The sequence below is a fragment of the Mangifera indica genome, unplaced genomic scaffold (genome assembly GCF_011075055.1).
Source record: "Mangifera indica cultivar Alphonso unplaced genomic scaffold, CATAS_Mindica_2.1 Un_0044, whole genome shotgun sequence".
Lineage (NCBI taxonomy): Eukaryota > Viridiplantae > Streptophyta > Magnoliopsida > Sapindales > Anacardiaceae > Mangifera > Mangifera indica.
The window spans coordinates 137546-161870 of record NW_025401136.1 but is presented as its reverse complement, the minus strand read 5'-3'; the positions used below and the strand labels follow the sequence as shown (position 1 = coordinate 161870).

At 35.5% G+C, this 24325-nt stretch overlaps 4 protein-coding genes across 5 annotated transcripts; 2 read left to right on the top strand and 2 right to left on the bottom strand.

The window, feature by feature from the left end:
• Positions 1–896: 896 nt before the first annotated feature.
• On the bottom strand, positions 897–4306 carry LOC123206643 (protein TIC 21, chloroplastic-like). The gene is made up of 4 exons (XM_044623835.1): positions 4007–4306; positions 2885–3142; positions 2005–2208; positions 897–1210 (listed from the first exon to the last, which is right to left on the bottom strand). Exons 1-4 carry the CDS (start codon positions 4259–4261, stop codon positions 1106–1108), a joined length of 822 nt encoding a protein of 273 aa, XP_044479770.1. The 5' UTR covers positions 4262–4306; the 3' UTR covers positions 897–1105.
• Positions 4307–6558: 2252 nt separating this feature from the next.
• On the top strand, positions 6559–8005 carry LOC123206644 (probable carbohydrate esterase At4g34215). Of its 2 annotated transcripts, XM_044623838.1 has the most exons (3): positions 6559–7203; positions 7283–7499; positions 7629–8005. In XM_044623838.1, the coding sequence occupies exons 1-2, from the start codon at positions 6670–6672 to the stop codon at positions 7487–7489; spliced, it is 741 nt and encodes a 246-aa protein (XP_044479773.1). In that variant the 5' UTR covers positions 6559–6669; the 3' UTR covers positions 7490–7499; positions 7629–8005. The 2 variants fall into 2 exon arrangements, with proteins under 2 accessions (XP_044479773.1, XP_044479772.1); XM_044623837.1 differs by having other exon boundaries at positions 7283–8005.
• Positions 8006–10040: 2035 nt separating this feature from the next.
• On the top strand, positions 10041–13210 carry LOC123206641 (D-3-phosphoglycerate dehydrogenase 1, chloroplastic-like). Its single transcript, XM_044623833.1, has 5 exons — positions 10041–10685; positions 11098–11474; positions 11551–11661; positions 11749–11844; positions 12322–13210. The coding sequence occupies exons 1-5, from the start codon at positions 10148–10150 to the stop codon at positions 12991–12993; spliced, it is 1794 nt and encodes a 597-aa protein (XP_044479768.1). The 5' UTR covers positions 10041–10147; the 3' UTR covers positions 12994–13210.
• A 424-nt stretch (positions 13211–13634) lies between these two features.
• Positions 13635–20444, bottom strand: LOC123206650 (sodium/proton antiporter 1-like). The gene is given in 10 exon segments (XM_044623845.1): positions 13635–14133; positions 14215–14509; positions 15264–15566; positions 15661–15722; positions 16326–16446; positions 16986–17092; positions 17989–18165; positions 20146–20169; positions 20171–20275; positions 20382–20444. Coding segments are annotated over 10 exon segments (1350 nt in total). The 5' UTR covers positions 20418–20444; the 3' UTR covers positions 13635–14013.
• Between the last annotated feature and the right edge of the window lie 3881 nt (positions 20445–24325).

The following is a 24325-nucleotide window of genomic DNA, read 5'->3' as shown; positions in this document are numbered from 1 at the left end:
AAGGACTGTTTGCAGTGAAATCAGCTAGACCATGGCAAGAAGGTTACTTGTTTTTGTTGGGATGACCCTCTAATCAGGTGTTTTTTTGAGTAACTACCACTGATGAGGGAATAGAGCTGTCTGTCTTTATCTTTTACTAATTAATTTCTGGTGTGGTGTCCTCTTGAACATTTGATAACCATAGTTAATTTCAAGTTGTTTATGTCAGTAGTATGCTTAGAATATATTCGTTTATGACTGGACATATTTGAGCCATGAATGAATTGATTGTGGCCATTTGTGTATCTACTGTCACAATCACAAGTTTGTTAATTTTCCACCATTTATAGCGTTTGGTTTTCCCATTCACAAGTCTCCATCCTTTTTAGCATGTTTTAACTATCTCATCTTTTCTGGATGTGTACTAAAGCATAAATTGTACTTGATACAGGTGGCTATTTGTTTGTGAAACTGAAGTTCTTTGGATTGGATTTGAAGCGCGGAGCTGGGTTTTTAACTTTGAAATTTTTTGGATACTTTTTGGTAGGATGCTTTCAGACTTCACATCAAAACCCAGTTAGCATGATTGCCTTTAACGAGCTGGGCCAACCTCTTTAGCTATTAACGGTTGGGAGAACATGCAATTTTTCGACTGCCTTCCTGTTTAGGAATCAATATTCTTGGTATGCAGTTTTCGAAATGATGTGATTACATTATCATTTCCATTAGAAAGAAATCCTCTGTTTGAGGGAGAGGGACATTTGGTTTTTGGAAATGATATTTAAGTTTCAAAATTTCCATATCATGTGTTAATTTAATGTGGGCTTTTTTTTTTTTTTCAAATTAATGAATTCAAGAAATTTATTTAATTTGTGCAGCAAGTCTGAAACCGCCAAGTTAGTTCTCCACATAGAAAGTTGGAATAATTAAGCCTTTGTTACTTATATATTTGCAACAACAAATGTATAAGAAACAAGATAATAGAATTGTGAAATTGAAATATATAATGAGCTCAAGCAATACTTCACTTTCAACTATTGAATCTTCAAAATCATGCTTCTCCTAGTAGCAATCACATACATCATGTTTAATCAGTTGGAGATTATGCAACCCTGGGAGTTGGAGATTATGCAACCCTGGGAACTGGTGAAGCTGGTAGTGTCACTGACCGCAGCAGCTCCAATGAGAAAACAAGCCCCAGAAAATGAGAAAGGATTGTGTTTGCCGATGCCTGCACAACACAAGCAATAGATAGATGAGAGGAAACACAAAATTACTAACAATAAAACCAACACTAAAATGATGTTTTCATGTTTGCATATGTGAGCAGGGCCAACTGAATATCCATAAAATGGCACAAATTTTGCAGTTTCTTAACCAGCTGAGATAACTTGGCTGCCTTTGAATCTGCAATTCAGTTGATGATGAACTAAGATATCCTTAACCTAATTTAATCATTTTGCTGACCCAGTGAATCACTGGGGCTCATGAGACAAACATCCCTCTACATGCTCAACAGCACACACCAAATTCAATTTTAAAAAAAGTACAATTTGAATAGCCTGTGCAACTTTGTATAGGACTAAAAAGAGTCAGTCCAGAGTAAATTTTCTTAATCATTATTTCTTTTCCAAGATAGAACAAGAAAATAAAGAAGCTGCAATTTTTTTCTTTGAGCCTGAAAGACTCATCCAGAGCTTTTAGTAACACAGTATAACACCAAAAATAATCCACCATAAAATCTTTATTTTTCTCTTGATTCCACTTATGATTTACTCAAACTCTGTTTCTGTGGAGAATTTTCAATGGATCCAAGTCCAGGACAATGGCAGGACTTTTTTTTTGTGATATAGATTATAAATTTTAGATCCTTCTTTTTTTTTTTTAATTTTATTTCTCTCTTCTGTTTGAATAAATTCTAAAAACAAGAATAAATTAATTGGTCCCCGACTGATATATACAATAAGACAAATCAAAATATCCAAAATTAACAAAAAGTAGTATCAGCTGAAGTCAATAGTGTACCTGCACAAGGAATACATCCAATGCCAGAACAGGACTGTAGCCAGGAGGTACTCCCTGGTAATATGGATTAGCTGAGGAAGTAAGAGCCTTTGCAACCAACTGTCCGACAGTGGCTTGCATTCCAAGAATAGCGGCACCCATTCCCAAAAGATTTAATATTATGCCATTTTTCAAGCTTTTCACCACATCAGCACGAGGAGGAGCCTGAAACCTCAGAAAATCATAAACTTCAGCTAAATACTTAAAAAAGAATATTGTGTTAATTTCTTATGCATCAAACCGAAGTTGGAAGCACTTGTCATGGCTCAATAAGTGATTCTTTCAGTGTAGACATCTAATAAGATATGAATTGCTCTTCTACATATCCAAGGGGAGATTTTTTAAAATTATTGAAATCATGTCAATTATTACCGCTAAAAACTGACCAATAATAATAATAACAAACACAAACAATTTTTTCTTAGATAATAAGATTGCACAAAATAACAAAGACTAGTATACAAACTGCCACAAGTAAAAATAAGTGTACTATTGCAAAGCTGAAAGATAGTATTTGATTCTTCCCACAGTGATACTGCTTGAATTAAGTGTTGGTTCTTTGTTTTCAGTTCAATTAAACCTAATTTGTCATACCATAAAAAAAACAACTTTCTATTCCACATAAGCTAAGATCCTTCAGTAGCTTAAAAGCTGAGCTATGCCCAGCAAGAATTAATATTTACTTCAGTTAAGTGATAGGGAATGTTGGATATCATCAAATGTAAAACCCTACATCTTGACAGTAGTGCTAACTTAAGTGTAACAAACCAGAACTTGATTTTTTTTATAATATTTGAGAAGAACGTTAAGATTGCTATGTGACTACAACAATATAACATACCTTGGAAGGGTCACTAGCAGTTTTCTGAAGCTTCTCAGAAAGTTGAATATACCCAAATGACCAAAACACTGAAATAAATGCAGCTGCAATCCCACCAGCAGTGGCATAGAAGGTGGCAGGAGACGTGATCTTCCCAGTAACAACAATTGAAAAAGAAAGAATCACTGCAGCCACCACAGTGCACACTAGCTGCCCCCAGAACCCTAAGCTACCCAACCGCTTGAAACTCCTTGATGTGTTCTCTAATCTCTTTGCAACCTGTGGCATTGAAAATCAAAAGGCCTAACAAGAAATTAAACTTATCACAGAGATGTAATAGGAAAATCTCTATCATATATATCCAAATAGTTACTCGTAAATCAACATCACAAAAATATTACTTATTGAAAATCAAAAACCCAGAAAAAATTATTAAAAAAAAACTCAGAGAGTTTTACAATATGCATGCAAGTTAATTCACTAAGTTCACAAACATCTCCCAAACCCTAAAAAGCACTGACAGAATCAACATGGTGACGCCACTTGACTTGTACTCAACATAAACAATGCTTAACAACTGCTTACAAAGTAAACTGAAATAAACTAACCAACATCTGAAAATCTTGACCGGAAGTCAAAATTTATGCATTGGTAACTTTCTAACTTTCTCCATCCAAATTTTACACCTCATTTGGTTACCCAAATTACATGTTGCTCTATAACTTCCTGGGTCTTTATTGTAAGAAAAGGTGAGGGCTATAGTAGATTGACAAGCCAGTTACAAGTTACAACACCAAATTGGTAACGTTTACTAAAATCTGGAGTAAAGCAAAACATACAAAGTACAATTTCCAACCTTATTAGTCTAACCATCTGGTCCATCCATATTAACAGCTACATGATTGGAATTTTTAAACGAATGCTACATGCATTATAATATCAGGAGACATTACTCTATCAAATACGCGTCCACTGTCCCGGTAAATTAATCATAAAACATCTAACAAAGCCAAAACCCTAGTTGAATTATGCTTAACCAAGGCTTCAAGAAAGAAAATAAACATCTTTCTTTTTATTTCCCACGTTATCTAAGCAACAAATCACAGAAATAAAGATATAAAACGCGAGAAGGGGCAAACAAACCTGGGCAAGTTTTGCCTTTTCCGAATCTTCTATGCGAGATGTAAAAGCCGGTGTGACCGGAGAAGAAGCGAGTTTAGTGACAGAGTATCTTGATCCTCCACAATTAGAAGAAGACTGAAGGGTTTTGGCAGAGGAGAAACAATTTGGCGGACACACACCAACATTGCTGGAGATACGGCGGTGGGAGGGAAACAGCCCCACTACCGGCGGTAGGATGCAGGAGCGACCGGTGGGCGGCAACAAAAGCACTTGCATAATTTACAATTATGTCTAACGATTGAAGATACTTGGTTAAAGCGAAGCAACTATACTCAAAAGAACACTTGCTGCTGGGACCACTTATAATGGGCCTAATTAGCCCAGTAATCAACTTCGGCCCGGCCCGAAGTTCTGTCTGATAAAATTTTGGTCAATTTTATAGTTGTTGATGTTGTTAAAAAATTAACCTTAAATTGTCGAAACAAAATTTAGGAGCTATCTGAATTGTTTCAAAATCCAAAAGGCCAGAGGACTATTTCCCTCCCAAGGATTGCTGTTTTTTCCAAGTATCCCCTTTTAACTTTGAAAATCTTAAATACCCACTCATAAGTAGTTAAATTTAACGAAACTCTAAACCTTTAAAATTTTATCTCTTTTTTCCCCCTAACTTTAAAAACTAAAAGTTTTTCTCCAACCTAAGTTTTAAAAAATAACAATTTCCCTCTAGGGTTTGATTTTTAGATCTTCAAAGCTAAATCCAGTGTTGTTGTTGATTATTTATCCCTCTCGAAGGTTCCTCTCCCTCCGACAGTGTCTCTCCACCCATTTGGACGTCCGATCAGTATCGAATGAGACTTAAAAGACGACGAGAAACGAAGAACTTCGTCGGGGAAGGCAAAACTCTTCGTCTTCCCCAATGAAACTCTTCATATTTTAGAAGAATATTGACAACGAATGGACGTCCAAATTGATGGAGAGAGACCGTCAGAGAAAGAGAAAGTTTCGGGAGGGATAGACAGTTGACAATATTGTCGAATTTAGCGTCAGAGATTTGGAAACCAAACCCTAAGGGGAAACTGTCATTTTTTAAAACTTTGGTTGGAGAAAAACTTTTAGTTTTCAAAGTTTATGGGAGAAAAAAGAGATTATATTTTATTTTATTTTTAATATTATAGATAAAATAACGATTTTACCCTTACTACTATTAAATTTAACTACTTATAAGTAAGTATTTAAAATTTTTAAAGTTAAAGGGAGGATACTTAAGAAAATAACAATCCTTGGGTGGAAAATAGTCCTTTGGCCAATCCAAAATTTACAAAACATAATAAAGGCAACATGTGAAGAGAAATAAAGAGAACACAAGATATCCGATAATCTTTTTGGTAATATTTTAATTATAATACTTAAACTAAACACTATAAAGTTATTATTTAAAGTTGTCTAGGTGAACAGAATGAGATTCTTTACTTTACCCATCTTTCATATGCCGTGAATAGTTTCTTCGGGACATTAAATTACTAATATTATTTAAATAATATTATATATACTCATTTTGAATAAATAAATAAGTATATATTTATATATATATATTATTATATAATAGAATATTATTTTATTTTTAATTTAAAATTATTTATTCATATACTAATTTATTTATTTATTTATGTATTTAAAATAAATATACATAATTTTATTGATATTATTTTAGACTACAGCTTGACTTTTATAGAGCAAATGTAGTGGCTCAGCCTATCACCAATGCAAAGCTACACAGTTTGATAAACATGACCAATACTCTTTATTCTCTTCAACTGTTAACGTACTCTGTACCAAATTTCTTCTGATAGTATTTGTATAATCTCACCACCAAGTCGGGCAAAATAAACCCACATCGGTTGGTTGAAAAATAACATGTAATCATGGACACCCATAATCCATCTACTTGTAATATAGAAGGGAACTGTCTCGAGAAAGTGAAGAACAAGGGTAGAATTTTGTTGGTAGGTGAGATTGATTACAAAGTAAACATAAGTTTTGGTTATTTTATATAGTGGAGGTCAATTATAAGAATTTAATTTACCAATTATAAATACAGTTTATTTTCTTTTTAATCATAAATTAATTTTCTAACATATTTTTTTATTAAAAAACATAATCTAAAAGAAATTATTTAAAAATTGTCATTTTTTATTAAAATTAATAGACAACTCTGTTAAGGATTCAGTATGATATGACCGCATAAATTATTGATCATATTGTGGGTTTTAGTAATTTTGTTGGTTGACTTGGTCTGCAAGGCCTATAATTGTGTGGGTCTCGGCTTCATCTGGCCCACAGACATAGTATACTGCACCGAAGTCGATGTAACCCAGCCCGGCCTGGTCGAACGTGGCCCACTGCCAGATTTGGGTTTGACCCATTTTGATACACTCAGATCATCTGCATTCCTTAGAATTTCACAAATCAAACATGCCTTTACTTCAATTTGGACCCTTAGTGGGCTGGTTTTACAGATGGCATCAAATTGGGTCATATAATTAGTTTTGTCCATCAATCCATGGCATCCGCAACAGATCTGCTTCCCATCTTCACCGTCATTTTCCTTTGTTCTGCTGGAACTATATTCGACTCTCCATTGAAGAAATTCCTTAAATCTCGTCAAGGTCAGCCGTTTCGAAACAATGGATTCTACCATTCCAGACCCAACTCAGATCTTCATCCTGTCCGGGCAGAGTAACATGGCAGGCCGGGGTGGTGTAAACAAACACCGCCATTGGGACGGAGTAGTCCCATCAGAATGCCAATCTCACCCCTCCATCCTCCGTCTCAGCGCCAAGCTCAACTGGGAACAAGCGCGTGAGCCACTCCACGCTGACATCGACACTGCAAAGGTCTGTGGGGTGGGGCCGGGGATGTCTTTCGCCAATCTGGTGAGGGAGCGGGTGGGTGGAGAGACCATAGTGGGGCTGGTGCCGTGTGCAGTGGGAGGAACGGCGATCAGAGAGTGGGCGCGTGGCGAGAAATTATATGAGCACATGGTGAGTAGGAGTAAAGAAAGTGTAAAGAGTGGCGGAGAAATTAAGTGTTTGCTGTGGTACCAAGGAGAGAGTGACACGTCTACTCAGCAAGATGCTGATGCGTACCAGAGAAATATGGAAACCCTGATTCATAATGTGAGGGAAGATCTGGGTTTGCCTTCACTCCCAATAATTCAGGTTGGATTGGACTAAAAATTTTCCATTAAATTCACCTGATCATTTAGTGTATCGATCAAATGGTTAAAATTTTGTGCAGGTGGCAATAGCATCGGGGGATAAAAGATACATGGAGAAAATTAGGGAGGCACAAATGGGGATAAATCTTCCAAATGTTGTGTGTGTTGATGCCAAGGGGTTGGAGCTCAAAGAAGATCACCTTCACCTTACTACAGCAGCCCAGGTCAAGTTGGGTCACATTCTGGGCGAAGCATACTTGAAGCATTTTGCAGGCTCAGCTCAATGATCCGAATGTTGTATGTGTTTATGCTATCTGCCGAAACTTTTTAGATCAAATTAAATGGCTTGTCTTTAACAACTGGGTTCTATGTGAATTTGATTCTTATGTTGTAGAGAATTTTTATAAACCCCCATTTGTGTGTTAGGAAGAAGGTCTGCATCCAAAGAAGAAGCTAAGCTTCACTCATTAACTAAGAGCTCGACGTGAGTGTGGCAATCCAAACTTCAGAGGTGAACAAGAAGCCTCTTTTCTGCTATTGTCTTGAGATTTTTAGGGATATTTGTTGTAGTAATTGTAGGATTAAGTTAGTGGGTCTGAAAAAATAACACTGGACACGAATTTTTATCGATTTTATTCAATTGAGTGTGATATATCTTCAAACTATGCCTGTTAGGATGATGCAATGACTTCAATGGAGAAAGAAAAGAGCATTCTGGTCTTCATTGATTGTAAAAATGGCTTAATCTGGTCTTGACATTTCATATCGTCCCAACTGAATGGATTTTTGTTTCGTTGGTGTCATGTCTTTGGGTCTGCAATTCTGTCAAGATTGTAGTCTTCTTGTGCCTACCGGCCAATAATCTTGGTTGTTCTACAGTGAAATTTGCATTTGAAGGACTGGTTGGTTTCGTCTTTGACCTTAGGGGTGTGCACCATCTTTTACCTCTAGACCTGCCATAAATAGTCTCTTATCTAGTTTTTCCTTTGGAGTGGCATACTAATATTTTAGTCTCTCGCAGCCATGGTGCCAATAATCTTGGTTTGGTCTTACAATAAGCAATTTCCCCTATCAAAACGATGGCTGGGCTGGAACAATGTTTTACGGATCTTGAAAAATTTATCAAGCACCCGACAGCTTAGTTTCAGAGTCAGTTGACATTTCATTGAACATATATTCCTGTAACCACAGCATATGTATTAATTGGAATACCAAACAGTAAGTGAATACTGAAAGATCTTATCAGTAAAAATAGATTTAACTATATTTTTAAAATTAATAATTTTTTTAATATTAAATTAAAAAAAAAAAGTTATTATTATTTTTTCCGAAGGGTTTCAATTTATTAGTGCCTTACCCGGTGTCTCTCAGCAAAGTCTACCACGTGAATCTACTTAAGAAAATTTGCTTATTAATCGACAAAGCAAAATAAAACTTTTCTAAGTGCTGCCAACCCGGTATATGTTTTGATGCTCAGATCCTACGCTGGATTCGCATGCACTATTAATTCAATTATACGCGACTCTCAAGCGCGTCATCTTATGTCGTATTGTTTACGTCATCAATTTCTTCACCAACCTTTTTACTCTGTTCGTGAAGACAAATTACTATTTTTTGTAAAAGTCGTATTATTTATTTTTATTATTTTTAATCATTACCACCTGCGGCTACTGTTGCCGTTGTTTGGACCAATGTCCAAGAAATACTTACACCTAATTTAATGCTATTCTAGGGATGGATACTTTTTATTCTAATTTTTTATTAAAAAAGTTAGTTTCCTTCCCAATCTTTCTTTGCGTCAAAGTACTTCTTAATCTTTATAATATTTAAATAACAATTTTTATTTAAAATTAAACTTAATTCAAAAAAATTATCAAGATATAATAATATTATTTTATTTTTTAAAATTATAAAATAACATTATAATAACATAAATTATAAAAAAATTATGTTATATAAAAACATTTTTTTATATATTTTATTTTATTTTTTTAATCGGATTCATGATTAACCTCACCATTTCATTTTGTTCGATAATCTATCTTATAATCCTAACTCTTCAGTCCAACTTCTCTTTCGTATAATTATTTTTCTTATTTTTTTATCATGATTTTTAATTTATAAAACTCTCTTTTTTATAGTTATTTGTTGTCGATGACTCTTTTTATAATTTTACTACTCTTTTAATTGTTTTTTTGTTATACTCTTGTGTATAAATAAATACGTAGATAGTAAAAATTAAAGATATATTTATTCAATAAAATTATGTATATCTATTTTTTATATACAATTTATGTATACAGATGATGTATCATCATATGATTAGATATTTCTTTATCATATGATGACACATGTTTTAAAATCACCTAATTGTATGATGACAAATCACTGTTTATATGAATTATATATAAAAAATTGGTCCACATAACATTGCTCATATTTATTAATGAGAATAATAAACAAGTGAGAAAAAGTTAAAAAAAAAGTGAAAATTTTGAATTCCTAGACTTCATGGTATAACTTCCCATGAACAAATTTATTATTTCATAAAATAAAATTTTCAAATTACTTATTTTCAAGATAAAATTATAAATTTTTATTTCTTTAATAATAAGGGAACACATGAAACGTTGGGTGCAATTTCCTTAAATAGTTTATTAATTGTATAATTTTTCGTAATTTTCTTTTTCATTTTTTACTTATTTCTAAATTATAATGTAATAACCATATATAAACCAAACAACACCTAACAACTTACCAAACCAAACCAAACCAAAAACTTATTGGAGCAGCAACCTTTGCACACTCCACGACACGCGCCTGCATAAACCTCGCTTTCGTTTAAACCCTTTACACTCTCACTGACCACCCAAACACTCCGTTACTATAAATTCGTTCTCCAGTTCTCACTTTACTTTCATTCACGAACTCTGCCGTCAAACAAAATGGCCACGTTATTCACCGCCTCAACTCTCCGTCACCCTTCTCTCAAGCTCCCTCTCTCTTCCAAACAATCTGTTTTCCCCGTTTTCTCCGTTAATCTCAGCGGTCGTAAGCGGGACCTGCCTCGGTTCGTCATAGTGGCTTCCAGCGGTGGACTTTCCTCCAAACCGACCGTACTCGTGGCCGAGAAGCTGGGAGCGGCGGGTTTGGATCTCCTTAAGGAGTTTGCCAACGTCGACTGCTCTTATAACTTGACTCCAGAGGAGCTCTGCACCAAGATCTCGTTGTGCGACGCGCTGATTGTGCGGAGCGGGACAAAGGTGAGCCGTGAAGTGTTTGAGTCTTCGGGTGGGAGGTTGAAGGTGGTCGGCAGAGCCGGTGTGGGTATTGATAATGTGGATCTGGCTTCTGCTACCGAGTTCGGATGTTTGGTTGTGAACGCGCCTACTGCTAATACTGTTGCGGCTGCGGAGCACGGGATCGCGCTTTTGGCTGCCATGGCCAGAAATGTGGCGCAGGCTGATGCCTCTGTCAAAGCCGGTTAGTTCGTTTAATTACTCCCTGTTTCATATATAATTTACATGCAGTTTTTCATTTGAAAATAAAGGATTCAAGAAACTTGATTAGGACTCATTTAGTTTGAATGAGTTGAAATGCTTTGAAAATTATATAATAATAATTCTTGGATTTTGAAAATAGTGATATAAATTTTCTTGTTGATTATTATTTTCGAATTGCAATCCAAATGGACTGGAAGTACTTAATAGAATTGTGTATTAGTTTTCATTGGGCCGATTTATTTTACTAATTTTTGGAGTTTATTAAGCTTTTGTGTTAAAAACTAAGAACAGATCTTCTAAATGAACTTATATTTCTTGATATAATGATTTTGGAGATCTGTTGTGCTGAGATTTATTAATATGTTGGTTTGCATGGGTGTTGTGAAATATAGGGAAGTGGCAACGGAACAAGTATGTTGGTGTTTCTCTTGTGGGTAAAACACTTGCTGTGCTGGGGTTTGGAAAGGTTGGATCAGAGGTTGCTCGTCGAGCTAAGGGTCTTGGTATGAATGTTATTGCACATGATCCGTATGCACCGGCAGACCGTGCTCGTGCTATCGGTGTGGAACTTGTGAGCTTTGATGAAGCTATAGCTAATGCTGATTTCATCTCTTTGCATATGCCTCTTACCCCTGCCACATCAAAGATGCTTAATGATGAGACTTTTGCGAAAATGAAGAAAGGAGTTAGAATTGTCAATGTTGCTCGTGGAGGTGTGATTGATGAGGAAGCTTTGGTGAGGGCGCTGGATGCTGGAATTGTTGCACAGGTGAGCATTCTCATAGTCTGAAGCACGATGTTTTTATCGTAAAGAAGAGTTAATAAAATGATCTTCTCTGTCACAGGCAGCACTTGATGTTTTCACAGTGGAGCCACCACCAACAGACAGCAAGCTGGTACAACATGAGAGGGTTACTGTGACTCCACATCTTGGTGCTAGTACAATGGAGGCTCAGGTTTATTAGATCAGCTAATGCAATTGGTTATGTTTTCTATAATCCTCACAAAATAATGTTATCAAGTAATGTTGGGTTCGATTTCAGGAAGGAGTTGCCATTGAAATTGCTGAAGCCGTAGTGGGAGCCTTGAGAGGAGAGCTTGCAGCTACTGCAGTTAATGCACCAATGGTTCCTGCTGAGGTATATAATGAATTCTATCTTATTGTTATAATTTTCTAATTGGACCAGCCTAATTTAGTAGATAGTTGTTATTATAATGGAGAGCATGAAACTTCATTTTATCAATGTTGGTAGGATTGGTGGCAGGCTATGCCAAGGTCAATTGATTGGTTTTTGGTTGTGAGGCTTGGCCACTTCATACAGTAATGCTTAAGGCTATTATTATATTGCTGTTGTGTCCTTTTAAACCATTTTTTTCTTCTAATTGGTGCATGTGTAGCACTGTCAAATTGTTTTTTTAGTACTGATTGCAAGCACTTGGGCTTGCCTATTCATTTTTTATATATAAATTTAAGCAGGTTGCCTTAGCTGATGAATTTCAAGCTATTGGCATTAATTAGCTTACATAAGTTTTGCAGATAATTTACTTAATAAAATGAGAGAAGAAGAGATTTAAGGAGCATAAAGATTCACTTTTATCATTATATTCAATTGCAGGTTCTAACAGAGTTGAAACCATTTGTGGAACTTGCTGAAAAACTTGGGAGACTGGCTGTCCAACTAGTAGCAGGAGGAAGTGGTGTGAAAAGTGTGAAAGTTACATATGCTTCTGCTAGAGCCCCGGATGACCTTGACACTAGGCTCCTTCGCGCCATGATCACCAAGGGTCTGATTGAGCCCATATCTAGTGTGTTTGTGAACTTGGTCAATGCTGATTACACAGCCAAACAGAGAGGTCTTCGCATAACTGAAGAGCGAATACTTTTAGATGGCTCACCTGAGAATCCACTCGAGTTCATCCAGGTTCAGATTGCCAATGTTGAATCGAAATTTGCCAGTGCCATGTCTGATTCTGGGGAGATTAGGGTTGAGGGACAGGTGAAGGATGGAATTCCACATTTAACAAGGGTAGGAACTTTTGGAGTGGATGTGAGCTTGGAAGGTAATATCATACTTTGCAGACAGGTTGATCAGCCAGGTATGATTGGCACAGTGGGGAGTATCTTGGGAGAAGAAAACGTTAATGTCAGCTTCATGAGTGTTGGAAGGATTGCTCCGCGCAAGCATGCGGTGATGGCTATTGGTGTCGACGACCATCCCAGCAAGGAAGCTTTGAAGAAGATCGGAGAAGTTCCAGCCATCGAAGAATTTGTTTTCCTTGAGTTGTAGTGCAGTGCTGCTACCATCAATCTTAATAGTTTTGGTCCTGGGGGGGATGGGTGTCTTTACTGTAGTGTAGTCCCCGGTTTTGATTATTTCCATATTACTGTTATATGGTTAGTCTTATAGAGGGGAAGAGAATAATGCAGCTATGCGCAAAGAATTGTGTACTTTTGAGTTGATTTTTCATTTACAAGTTTGACAGGAAGGTCTGTGCTTTTTTTAAGGCTGGATTTGAACCAAGCGGGATTAGTCTCAAAAGGCAGTTTAGTTCGATTTTACTTAATTTGAATTTAAATCAAATTTGATCTAAAAGATTTGATTAGTTTTTTAAATCGAGTTAAACTTGTATGAGAAGGTGCTTAGTTTAATTTAATTTGAGTTTAATTCAAATTTATTATTTGATTCAATTTGAATCATCGATTTGAGCTATAAATTTGAGTTGTATATTATTTAAGTTGAACTTGAATTATTCTTAATTTTGGTTTGATGAACTTGAATTAGACTCTTCCATTTAAACGAAACTCAAGTCAGTGGGTTGGTTGCGCCGGCGTTTTTGTAAGTGATCCGGCCGCCAAAAGTTTTCTACGTGCGGCAACATTTCCAAAATCAGAAAACAATTTGCTCTTTCTTGATTGACTGGCTGAAGATTTAATGCCAACTGGCTGAACAAGCTATAACATAAAAATCTTTATATAAAGTACCATTTACCAGAAGTATCAAAATATGATCATAAAATATCAAATTTCCAGATCAAATTTCTTGCCACTGGGTAATTTGAACAGTGGATCCGCTTCTGATATTATCTTTCTTCTCAGTTGTGAATCTTCGAGGCCATTACACATCTAATCAACCTCAAATTATTAAATCTATGAATTTCTTTTGTTCGTTTAAGTGTCTGTATATCCCAAGAGGAACATATATAATATTACTCCTGCATGTTCCACTTGCATTATTCACTGAGTTCATCTAATGTAAAGCACATTATCAGAAACTTACTGCCTTGCTTTCCAAACCAATGCGGTATAATTAAGAACCAGGATGGAAAGCAGCTTGACCAAGAGTTGTGGGAATGGAAATGTGCAGGTTATTAAGCGCTAAATAGGTAGCAATTCCAGCAGCATAACCTGCAAAGGCAAAACAACTCACCTATACAAAGAGAAAAGGTTTCATTTACTAAACAGAATAATGGAATTTCAATCAAAATTTCACAGAAACCACGATATATACCTTCCGCAGATACCAAAGGAAGTCCACCTTTTCCATCCCCATGAATGCGACTCCAGCAGCAGAGCCGATGATAAGCATGGACCCACCAGTACCAGCACAAAGTGCTAGCAGCTGCCAGAAATCAGAATCTTGTGGGAAAGAGGTGAGATCGTACATACTCATTGCTGCTGCAACTAAGGGAACATTGTCTGTTATTGCTGATAGAACCCCGATTGCACATGCAATCAGGTCTGCGTTAGGAATGTAAGCATCAAGGAAATTTGCCAACTCCCGGAGAACACCTGCTGCCTCCAGGCTAGACAAAAACAACACAGATTTTCAAATTAGTGGTCTCCTACTCCACAAATGCCAGCAATAGAGAGCTTATTATAATAGAAAAAAGACAATAGGAAACAAACTAACTTAAGTCATGCTACAGATTTGACAGACTTATTGATCCACAGAGTCTTATCATTTCACCATGCTAAGTCAACTGCTCATCCACACAATGATTCAGCCACCCAGAAATTGTCAACTAGATGTTGAGTCACTACCACAGCAACTCAACATCTACCCACATGATTTAAGATATATCATAGTATGTTTTAAAATGCCTCCTTTGAAAATGGGAGATCATGGTCAATGGATTCAACCTCTGAGGAAAACGGTGCACATGAGAGGGGGAGGACATCCCCAATGTGTGGCTCAACATCACTATTTCTAAAACGTGAATAAAAGAACAATAAGAATCGGACTAAGACAAAAATGGTTTAACTGTTTCCAGTTCAGACTTATCACTAGATCACATTTGCAATCCCCTAAACACCTGAACAGAAATCACTGACCTTTAAATTTTGACGAAGAAAGGCTGCAACGACAACCAACTATTGGGAAATGAGAAAAAATAATTCCTGTCACTAGGTAATATCTAGTCAAATATTTTTTGAATATCCCCAAGATAATTCTAACACTGAAAGGATGCTAAGCGAAAATTTGAAAAAAAAAAAAAACCTTTAAACAGCTTGCGGTGCCTAAAGAAAACAGAGAACCAGAGAATTGTTTGTCTGTACCTGCTGACGGACAAAAGTATTCCGAGGAAGAAAAGGGCTCCTTGAGTGTCAATCTGTGATAAAGCCTGTGGAACTTTCAACTTTTGCCCTTCCGATTCACCATAATGAATAGCATCAGTCAAAATCCAAAGAACTCCAAGACCAAGCAGCATGCCCATGTAAGGAGGCAAGCCAGTCAGCTCCTTTAACACAGGAACAAAAATCAGAGCTCCAATACCCACGAAGAAAACAAGCAGTCCTCTAGGAGCCATTTGTTCTGATGCCAAAATATTAGGAGTGTCCTGTCCTTTCCCATTAACTTCACTGAATGGAAGAAGAGAAATTCATATCATTTAATCTTCTCATTGGTTGAAAATTCAACATCAGCAGCTTTGCTTTAAAAATGCAAGAAGAGTACCTAGTCAGCGACAATAGAGCCAACGGAACAGCCAGAGAAATAGCTGAAGGTAGAAACAAGCTCTGCAAGCACCGAAAATGCAAAATGATGAAGAATGTCAGTGCAATGCTATCCCACGGAGCAATGACATCAACTCTCTAATGTCCAAGCGTCAAATCTAAAAAGGATGCACAGAGGTGTATACTACATTAAAAGCATGGTGTTAGAACTGTTAGACCAAGGATTTGTAAGCTTTGGGAGTAGTTGAACGGTAAACCTACTTTTTGAAGCATAATTCTGTACATCTACTACTATTTTTGTGAATCATCATTTTTTTCTGGTTGGCAAGTAGCTAAGAAGGTTTCAAGCTCGAAAAGAATAATTTTCACCACTCTCATAAAAAGCAGCATTCATTAAAATGGTAGAACTCTAGTAAATCATGCAAACTTCTGCATGTGGTTCATTTCACAAGAATTCCTAGCAGGGCCCGCTTCTCACCTTACAGACTTACACACAAAGACTCGAAAAAAGTTTCAATAAGCATCCAAAGCATGAAACATATCGTAATGCCAGTGCAATACAGTACCTTGTTTTGTAAGACTTATGCTATAATGGGCAATATTAACATACATCATGCATTCAATCCCAAGTAACAGATGCTTGCGAAGCAAGATGAAGATAAAGACCTTCATTGTTGGCAATGGGGATATCTGGCCATGTATCCATAGCATGGTAGTGGTAACATCACCAATTGGAGTCCATGCACCACCAGCATTTGCTGCTATTACAACAACAGCTCCAAGAAGCCTGTAGAAAGATCCAAACGTCTGACTGTAGTTTTGCAGAGCCAAGTAGTGATTCTCTTTTATTTTTGTTACAGAACAGAAGTTTAAAGAGAGAGAGAAAGGAACTGGTTTAACTGGTTTCAGAAGATGAAAGACGGCAGAAAGCTAAAAAAACAATTTAAATGAATAGGTGAACTTTTGAAGCCCCACAAGTTAATCTATATGAGTAGAACAAATGAAGGCATCATATGAAACAGAAAATTATCCCAAGTTTAAATGGCCAGTCAATGCTACTTATATGGGAATTGGCTTTCAGCATTTCAACTTCTTCTTTTCTTGAATAAATGATGTTCAACCTTGATAAAGAAACTCTAGTCCTCATATTCTTTTTTTTTGGGGTAAGTAGTCCTTGTGATAATAATAAATTTCACCACCAAAGCATCAGACGAAGACAGGCTTATTAATATTTATAATAAGAAAATAACTTGTTATGCAAACTTATCAGTATTCCTGAATATCTTTAATTGTATTAGAAAAAAATGTAGATTTTCCAACACATACTTGCGGTAGTCCGAGGAAGATACTAGTTTTCTCAATAAAGAAACCATGACGATAGTAGAAGCCTGGTTGTCAAGGATTGAACTAAGGAAAAAAGTCACAAAACCAACCTGCAATTACGATATAAAACATCAAACATCATTAATTAAAAGGAAACACATTGTGAAAAATATATGGGTGTGTTACTGCAATCTCAAGCAACAAAATGATATCAATTTCATCTAATCTTCCACATAGAGAGAAGGATAATGAGATTGAATCAAATGAAAAGAATGTTAAGTTGCCACTGGAATGTCATTCTGATTCAAAGAAAGACCGAAGTTATTTCCACAGCAAACAAAACTGCTGCCAGATTTTCTGAGGCAAAATTACTAAGGAGAATAGATCATAAAATCAAACAAATCATCAAAAAACATTAATAACTACCGCTTGCAGTGAATGCTTCTCTTAATAATTGTCTAACCGACTCCAAAAACTTCTCTATATGTCTAGTTCTGATGTCCCTAAGATTTATAAATACTTCGGTAGCATCTCAGGCAAGTTCAACAGATAAGAGTAATGGGAAAACACGTTTAAAAGTCCCATAAACCATATTCAGAAATGAGGCACTCTTTAAGAAACTACTGTTGCTGCACTGACCCCCTCCGGTAAATTTGCAAAGTTCCATCTGTAGTTGATAGATAACTAAGTCCAGTGTACAATACAGACTCGCAAGTGGGCAGCACTTTGCAAACGAAAATCAGTAAAATTACCATAACTTAGCAACTTTCAAAGATACCTGATTTCAATGAACAGTGCTTTCAATCTATCTCATCTAATGAAATCTTCCAGAACTTCTGTTGATACTGAACGAACACATTTTTGTTTTAGATGGACTAAATATTGCACTAGCTAACATTCATGCTCCACCGCACGTGCATAATTTTTCAATATAAGTTAAATATCAGAAACAGCAAGCAGAAAGAACTTGTCAGTCTGATTATGACAGCAGAAATAGAGCACCTACCAGCCAAAGCAGAGTCCGCGGCTTTCGTGTGGTTATATTATCAGTAACCAGCTTAAATCCTTGATGTGCATCAACTATTTCTACAATGGTCATCGCACCAAGCAAGAAAAAAACTATTTCACTGACTTCTGCAGATGCATGAGACAACTCTGATATAGCTATTTCAGTTGAAGGTGCCTACACAAGAAAATCAGACTGATGAAAACCCAAAATGAAATTGTTTGGATTGGGACACTTTCTCTTTATCCAATAGTAAGTCCTCATTATAAATGTGTACTTTAGTTTTAAAAGAGTAGATAAAAAAATATGTTAGAGTTTGTTAGTTAGACAGTTAATCTTAGCTGATTGTGAGAGATTTTCGATGTCTCAAATAAACAAAAAATGGGAGCTTTTGGACTCCTTGAATTGTGCAGAATTGGGAGATCCTGAACTCTTCGTATCGTTCAGTTTATTTTTATAATATTTTAATTAATAAAATAATTTTAATTTATTATGTTTTTGTATTTTAATTTTCTGTGTTAGATTCTTAACAAAATCCGTATCAGAGCAGTTCGACTTTGGTTTTTGTTGCAATTCCAATGAGAGAAATGACCGGAGATGAATGAGAAAGTTGAAAAGTCATCGACTGAAGATAGAGCGTCATTAAAAGGTTCTGTCAAACGAGATCAACTGCAGATGATGATAGTGAAAGGCAAATCGGCAATGAGAGAACAAATTGGCACGACGATGACATCCGGAGATCTGAAAAGTTGCCAAAAGTCGACGCCAAGAAATGGCTGAAAAAAAAAACACAGAAGAAAGAGAGGAGAAGGAAGCAACAAAAATAGTAAAGAAGAAGAACTAAAAAGAGCAAGAGGGGAGAAGATAAAAGAAGAGAAGGAGACCTGGAGAAGAAAAGGAAGAAGAAAAGAGAAAGGAGAGAGAAAAGAAAAATAAAAGGAAAAAAAGACAAGGAGAAGAAAATGGTGAAAGAGGGCCGTTGGTTTGTTGGGAAAAGAGAAGGAGAAGGTCACCAGGTTGGTTTGTTGAAAGAGAAAAAAAAATAGGTGTAGGGTCGTTTGGGAAAAAGTGAGAAAAAAATAGTAGAGAGAGAGAGGGGTAAGTATACGTTAAAAAAGATAAATAAATAAAAAATAAAAGAAAAATAAAAAAATGAATATATAAATATTCATATTAAGGATAAGATGATTTTAAAAGAGAGAAAAATATTAAAATTGAAATACTTTTTTTTAATCTATTGGTAGATCTTTATTATAAATATGTATTTTAAATTTTAAAAAAAGAAAAAATATATTAAGGGTTGTTAATTAGATAGTCAATCTTGACTGATTGTGGAAGGTCTCTGGTATCTCGAAAGATCAGAAAATAAGAGATTTCAAACTTCTCAAACTATCCAAAATGGGAAATCCGAACTCTTCGAATTATTCGATTTATCTTTATAATATTTTAAATAATAAAATAATTTTTATTTATTATATTTTTTATTTTTATTTTTTATTTCAGTTGAATAAGAGCTACGTTCATACACTGGGAAATTAGAGATGCATGTTTATGAGGAAAAAGAACTGCAATTTAATGGATATTAATCAAACAGAAATAGGTGAGTTAACTCAACCAGTAGAGATAACAGTTTCACAAGAGGAGGAGGAGTTAATTAGTAGCTTGCAAAGTTGTTATCAATAATATTCAAGAAACAGCAACTAATTCGGAGAATGAAAAAATTGACAAATAGATTCAGAGGAAGAGGTCAATGTTTCAACTTCACAAGTTTTCTTTTCTCTTTTCAGACCATAAATGGCCATCTGTGCAGTCCAAGTCTCCAATAAAATTGTTCTGTCATAAGCAACGTGGGATTAAAGATTCCATTATAAAACAAACTTGCAGATTAAAAAGCCATCCAACCAATTTGAACTAAAATCTAAAAATCAGATATCACTATTGGAGAAAATAAGTTCTCAATTCATCGGACTACATCCAAGACAGAATTCATAACAATGTTAAACAAGTGACAGATACATGCAAAGCCTTCACAGACATATGAAGCCTTCATTACAGATCAAGCCACCTGAGTCAGAATATTGATTGAAAGAAAGCAACTAAATGATACATTATCTCATCAATAAATTTCAAATAATCATTGAAAATTATGAAACTTACTCCGATGCTTCGCACAACCCACAAAACTCACAGCCATCAATAATCCAACTCCACTTTTATTGACAGCGAGAGACTTTTCAAGAATGATGCCTGCATATCCTACTACAAATAACAATGCCATGACGACATCCTGTATCAAGAATATAATTTATACAACTAAAAGTTATCTACAGAAACCAACAATATCTGGTCAAAGGTATCTAAGCCATCCCTGAGAACCTGAAATTAGAGATTACCTGATTGGCAGAAACCCATGATATATTAATAGCCATTGCCCCTGTTGCAGCTGCTGCAAAAATGGAAATATTCCTTCAGCTTGGCTGCTGATTCTCCTAAATTTTTCTTATGAGAAATTGGATTTGTTTAACATCTTTTTAATGGACAAAACTCGAAATGAAAGACTTTCTTTGCGATGTGTGTTTGTCATAAGGTTGCTTCCGCGTTGTCGGTGGTGTCTTTCGTTGGTAGTCTCTTCAACTTTCTCACATTTGTCTATATCGGTGAGTCCTCTACTAATTAGCTGTGTTTTCTGTAAGATTCTTAAGAATTGCTTACAATTCTTTTTTGGTCTTTTTGCATGGGTTCTTCCTAGTTTGTCTGTGCCTGTGCTGTACGACAAGTACCAAGACCACAGTGATGAAAAGTTTTGCCAAACACAATACAGGAAAATTGATGAAAGAAAAGAAAACTCAGGAGGCAAGTCTGCTTCTCTTGCTCAGTTTCTCTGTTTGTAAATGGTGCATACTGCAATTTATGAAAACTGTGTGTTCTTTTTGCAATTGCCATCTCTCCATTTTTAAGAGACCGTTCATCCATAATAGTTGCATGTCTATGTGTCACAGTATTTCAGTTATAGTGGTAACCATCCAGTGAGCTTATAAGAATAAAGCACCTCTTGATTACTAAGATGCCAGAAGATATTAAAATCTTGATTTTGCTAAATGGTATTCTATTCTAGTAGTTTGTAATGTTCAGACGATTTTAAAATTTCCTTCCTTTCTATTCTAGCGGTTGCATGTCTACGTGCGGCAAGTCTGAAACTGCCAAGTTCTCTACATAAAAAGTTGGAATAATTAAGCCATAATAGAATTGCGAAATTGATATCAACAAAACTATGCGTAACTACTTTAAATACACAAATGGGTACACGCTTGATATGTATCATCAAGTGATTGGATAATTTTGAATCAAAGATAAAGTATTACACAATCACATGATAACACATATGTACTTATTTGTATACTCAAAAATGGATACGTATAATATTGCTCAATTGATATATATAATGAGCTCAAGCAATATTTCACTTTTCAACCATTGAATCTTCAAAATAATGCTTCCACTAGTAGCAATCACATGCATCATGTTAAACAAAGGGTTGGAGATTATGCAACCCTGGGAGCTGGTGAAGCTGGTAGTGTCACTGACCGCAGCAGCTCCAATGAGAAAACAAGCCCCAGAAAATGAGAAAGGATTGTGTTTGCCTATGCCTGCACAACACAAGCAATAGATAGATGAGAGGAAACACAAAATTACTAACAATAAAAACAACGCTAAAATGATGTTTTCATGTTTGCATGTGTGAGCAGGGCTAAGTGAATATCCATAAATTGGCACAAATTCTGCAGTTTCTAAACCGGCTGAGGTAACCTGGCTGAGTTTGAATCTGCAATTCAGTTGATGAAGGACTAAGATATCCTCGTCCTAATTTAATCATTTAGCTGACCCAGTGAATCACTGGGGTTCATGAGACAAATATTAATATCCCTCTACATGCTCAAACAGTACACACCAAATTCAATAAAAAAAGTACAATTTGAATAACCTATGTAACTTGTATAGGACTAAAAAGAGTCAGTCCAGAGTAAATTTTTTTTTTTTTTTGGGGTAATTTGTCCAGAGTAAATTTTCATAATCATTATTTCTTTTCCAAGATAGAAGAAGATAAAGAAGCTGCGATTTTTTTTCTTTGAGCCTGAAAGACTCATCCAGAGCTTTTAGCAACACAGTATAACACCAAAAAGATCCACCATAAACTCTTTATTTTTCTCTTAAACCCCTTTATGATTTACTCAAATTCTGTTTCTGTGGAGAATTTTCAATAGATCCAAATTCAGGACAATGGCAGGATTTTTTTTTGTGATATAGATTTTAAATTTTAGATCCTTCCTTTTTTTTTAAAATTTATCTCTTCTGTTTGAATAAATTCTAAAAACAGGAAGAAATTAATTGGTCCCCTACTGATATATACAATAAGACAAATCAAAATCTCCAAAATTAACAAAAAGTAGTATCAGAAGTCTGAAGTCAATATGTGTACCTGCACAGGGAATACATCCAATGCCAGAACAGGACAGTAGCCAGGATGGACTCCCTGCTAATATGGATTAGCTGAGGAAGTAAGAGCCTTTGCAACCAACAGTCCCACAGTGGCTTGCATTCCAAGAATAGCAGCACCCATTCCCAGAAGATTTAATACCATGCCATTTTTCTAGCTTTTCACCACATCAGCACGAGGAGGAGCCTGAAACCTCAGAAATTCATAAACTTCAGCTAAATACTAAAAGAAAGAATATTGTGTTAATTTCATATGCATCAAACCTAAGTCACAAGCATTTCTGATGGCTCAATAAGTGATCCTTTCAGTGTAGACATCCAGTAAGATATGAATTGCTCTTCTACATATCCGTGGGGAGATTTTTTAAAATTAATGAAATAATGTCAATTATTACAGCGAAAGCCTGACCAATAATAATGATAACAAACACAAACAATTTTTTCTCAGATAATAAGAAAGCATTTCTCACAAAATAACAAAGACTAGTATACAAACTGCTACCCAAGGCTGAAATTGTGTAACGTCCAACAAAGCCAATGCTTAACCAAGGCTTCAACAAAGAAAATAAGCATTTTTCTTTTTATTTCCCACATTATCTAAGCAACAAATCACAGAAATAAAGATAAAAAACGCGAGAAGGGGCAGACAAACCTGAGCAAGTTTGGCCTTTTCCGAATCTTCTACGGGAGATGTGAAAGCAGGTGTGACCGGAGAAGAAGCGAGTTTAGTGATAGAGTATCTTGATCCTCTACAATTAGAAGAAGACTGAAGGGTTTTGGCAGAGGAGAAACAATTTGGTGGACACGCACCAACACTGCAGGCGATATTAAAGAACAGCGTACGGCGGTGGGAGGGAAACAACCCCACTACCGGCGGTAGGATGCTGGAGCGACCGGTGGGCGGCAACAAAAGCGTTTGCATAATTTACAATCATGTTTAACGATTGAAGGTAGTTGGTAAGCCAAGCAACTATATTCAAAAGGAACACTTGCTGCTGGGACCACTCATAATGGGCCTAATTAGCCCAGTAATCAACTTCGACCCCGCCCGAATGTTCAGTTTTAATAAAATTTTGGTCAATTTTGTAATGGTTGACGTTGTTAAAAAATTAACCTTAAATTGTTGAAACAAAATTTAGGAGCTATCAGAATTGTTTCAAAATTCAAAATTTACAAAACATAATAAAGGCAACATGTGGAGAGAAAAAAAGAAAACGTGGAATCTCTAATAATCTTTAAAGTAATTTTTCAATTTTACTAATAATGAATTATTCAAACCAAACACCATAAAGTTTTTGTTTGAAGATTAACAAAGTGAGATTTTTTACTTTACCCGTCTTTTATATGTCATGAATAGTTAAGCGTGCGTTCTAATACATTAAATAACTAATATTATTTGTATATATTATGAATATATATTTATATGTATAATCATATGATTAGATGTTATTTTATTATTAATTTAAAATTATTTAATTATTTAATTACATAATTACATATATCTATTTATATATTAAAAATATTTACATATATTTTTATGAATATTGTTTTGGATTAGAGCCTGGCTTTTAAAGAGCAAATACAGTGTCTCAGCCCCTCACCAATGCAAAGTTACAAAATTTGATAAACATGGTCCAATACTCCTTTTTGTCTTCAACGGTTAACGCACTCCGTACCAAATTTCTTCTAACGGTATTTGTGTCATCTCATCACCAAGCCAGGCAAAATAAATGGACATCGGTTGGTTGAAAAATAACATGTAGTCACGGACACGGAAAATCCATCTACTTGTTATATATATGGAAACTTTCTCGACAAAGTGAAGAACAAAGGTAGAATTTTG

Bases quoted from the DNA above. Each gene is read 5' to 3' on its own strand.
- LOC123206643 (XM_044623835.1), bottom strand. From the start codon at position 4,261: ATGCAAGTGCTTTTGTTGCCGCCCACCGGTCGCTCCTGCATCCTACCG. The intron at 3,143-4,006 runs GTTTGTTTGCCC...TCAATGCCACAG, and splicing joins AAAAGGCAAAACTTGCCCAG to GTTGCAAAGAGATTAGAGAA. The intron at 1,211-2,004 runs GTACACTATTGA...TGTGTTGTGCAG, and splicing joins TGGATGTATTCCTTGTGCAG to GCATCGGCAAACACAATCCT.
- LOC123206644 (XM_044623838.1), top strand. From the start codon at position 6,670: ATGGATTCTACCATTCCAGACCCAACTCAGATCTTCATCCTGTCCGGG. The intron at 7,204-7,282 runs GTTGGATTGGAC...AATTTTGTGCAG, and splicing joins CTTCACTCCCAATAATTCAG to GTGGCAATAGCATCGGGGGA.
- LOC123206641 (XM_044623833.1), top strand. From the start codon at position 10,148: ATGGCCACGTTATTCACCGCCTCAACTCTCCGTCACCCTTCTCTCAAG. The intron at 11,662-11,748 runs GTTTATTAGATC...GTTCGATTTCAG, and splicing joins CTAGTACAATGGAGGCTCAG to GAAGGAGTTGCCATTGAAAT. The intron at 11,845-12,321 runs GTATATAATGAA...ATTCAATTGCAG, and splicing joins CACCAATGGTTCCTGCTGAG to GTTCTAACAGAGTTGAAACC.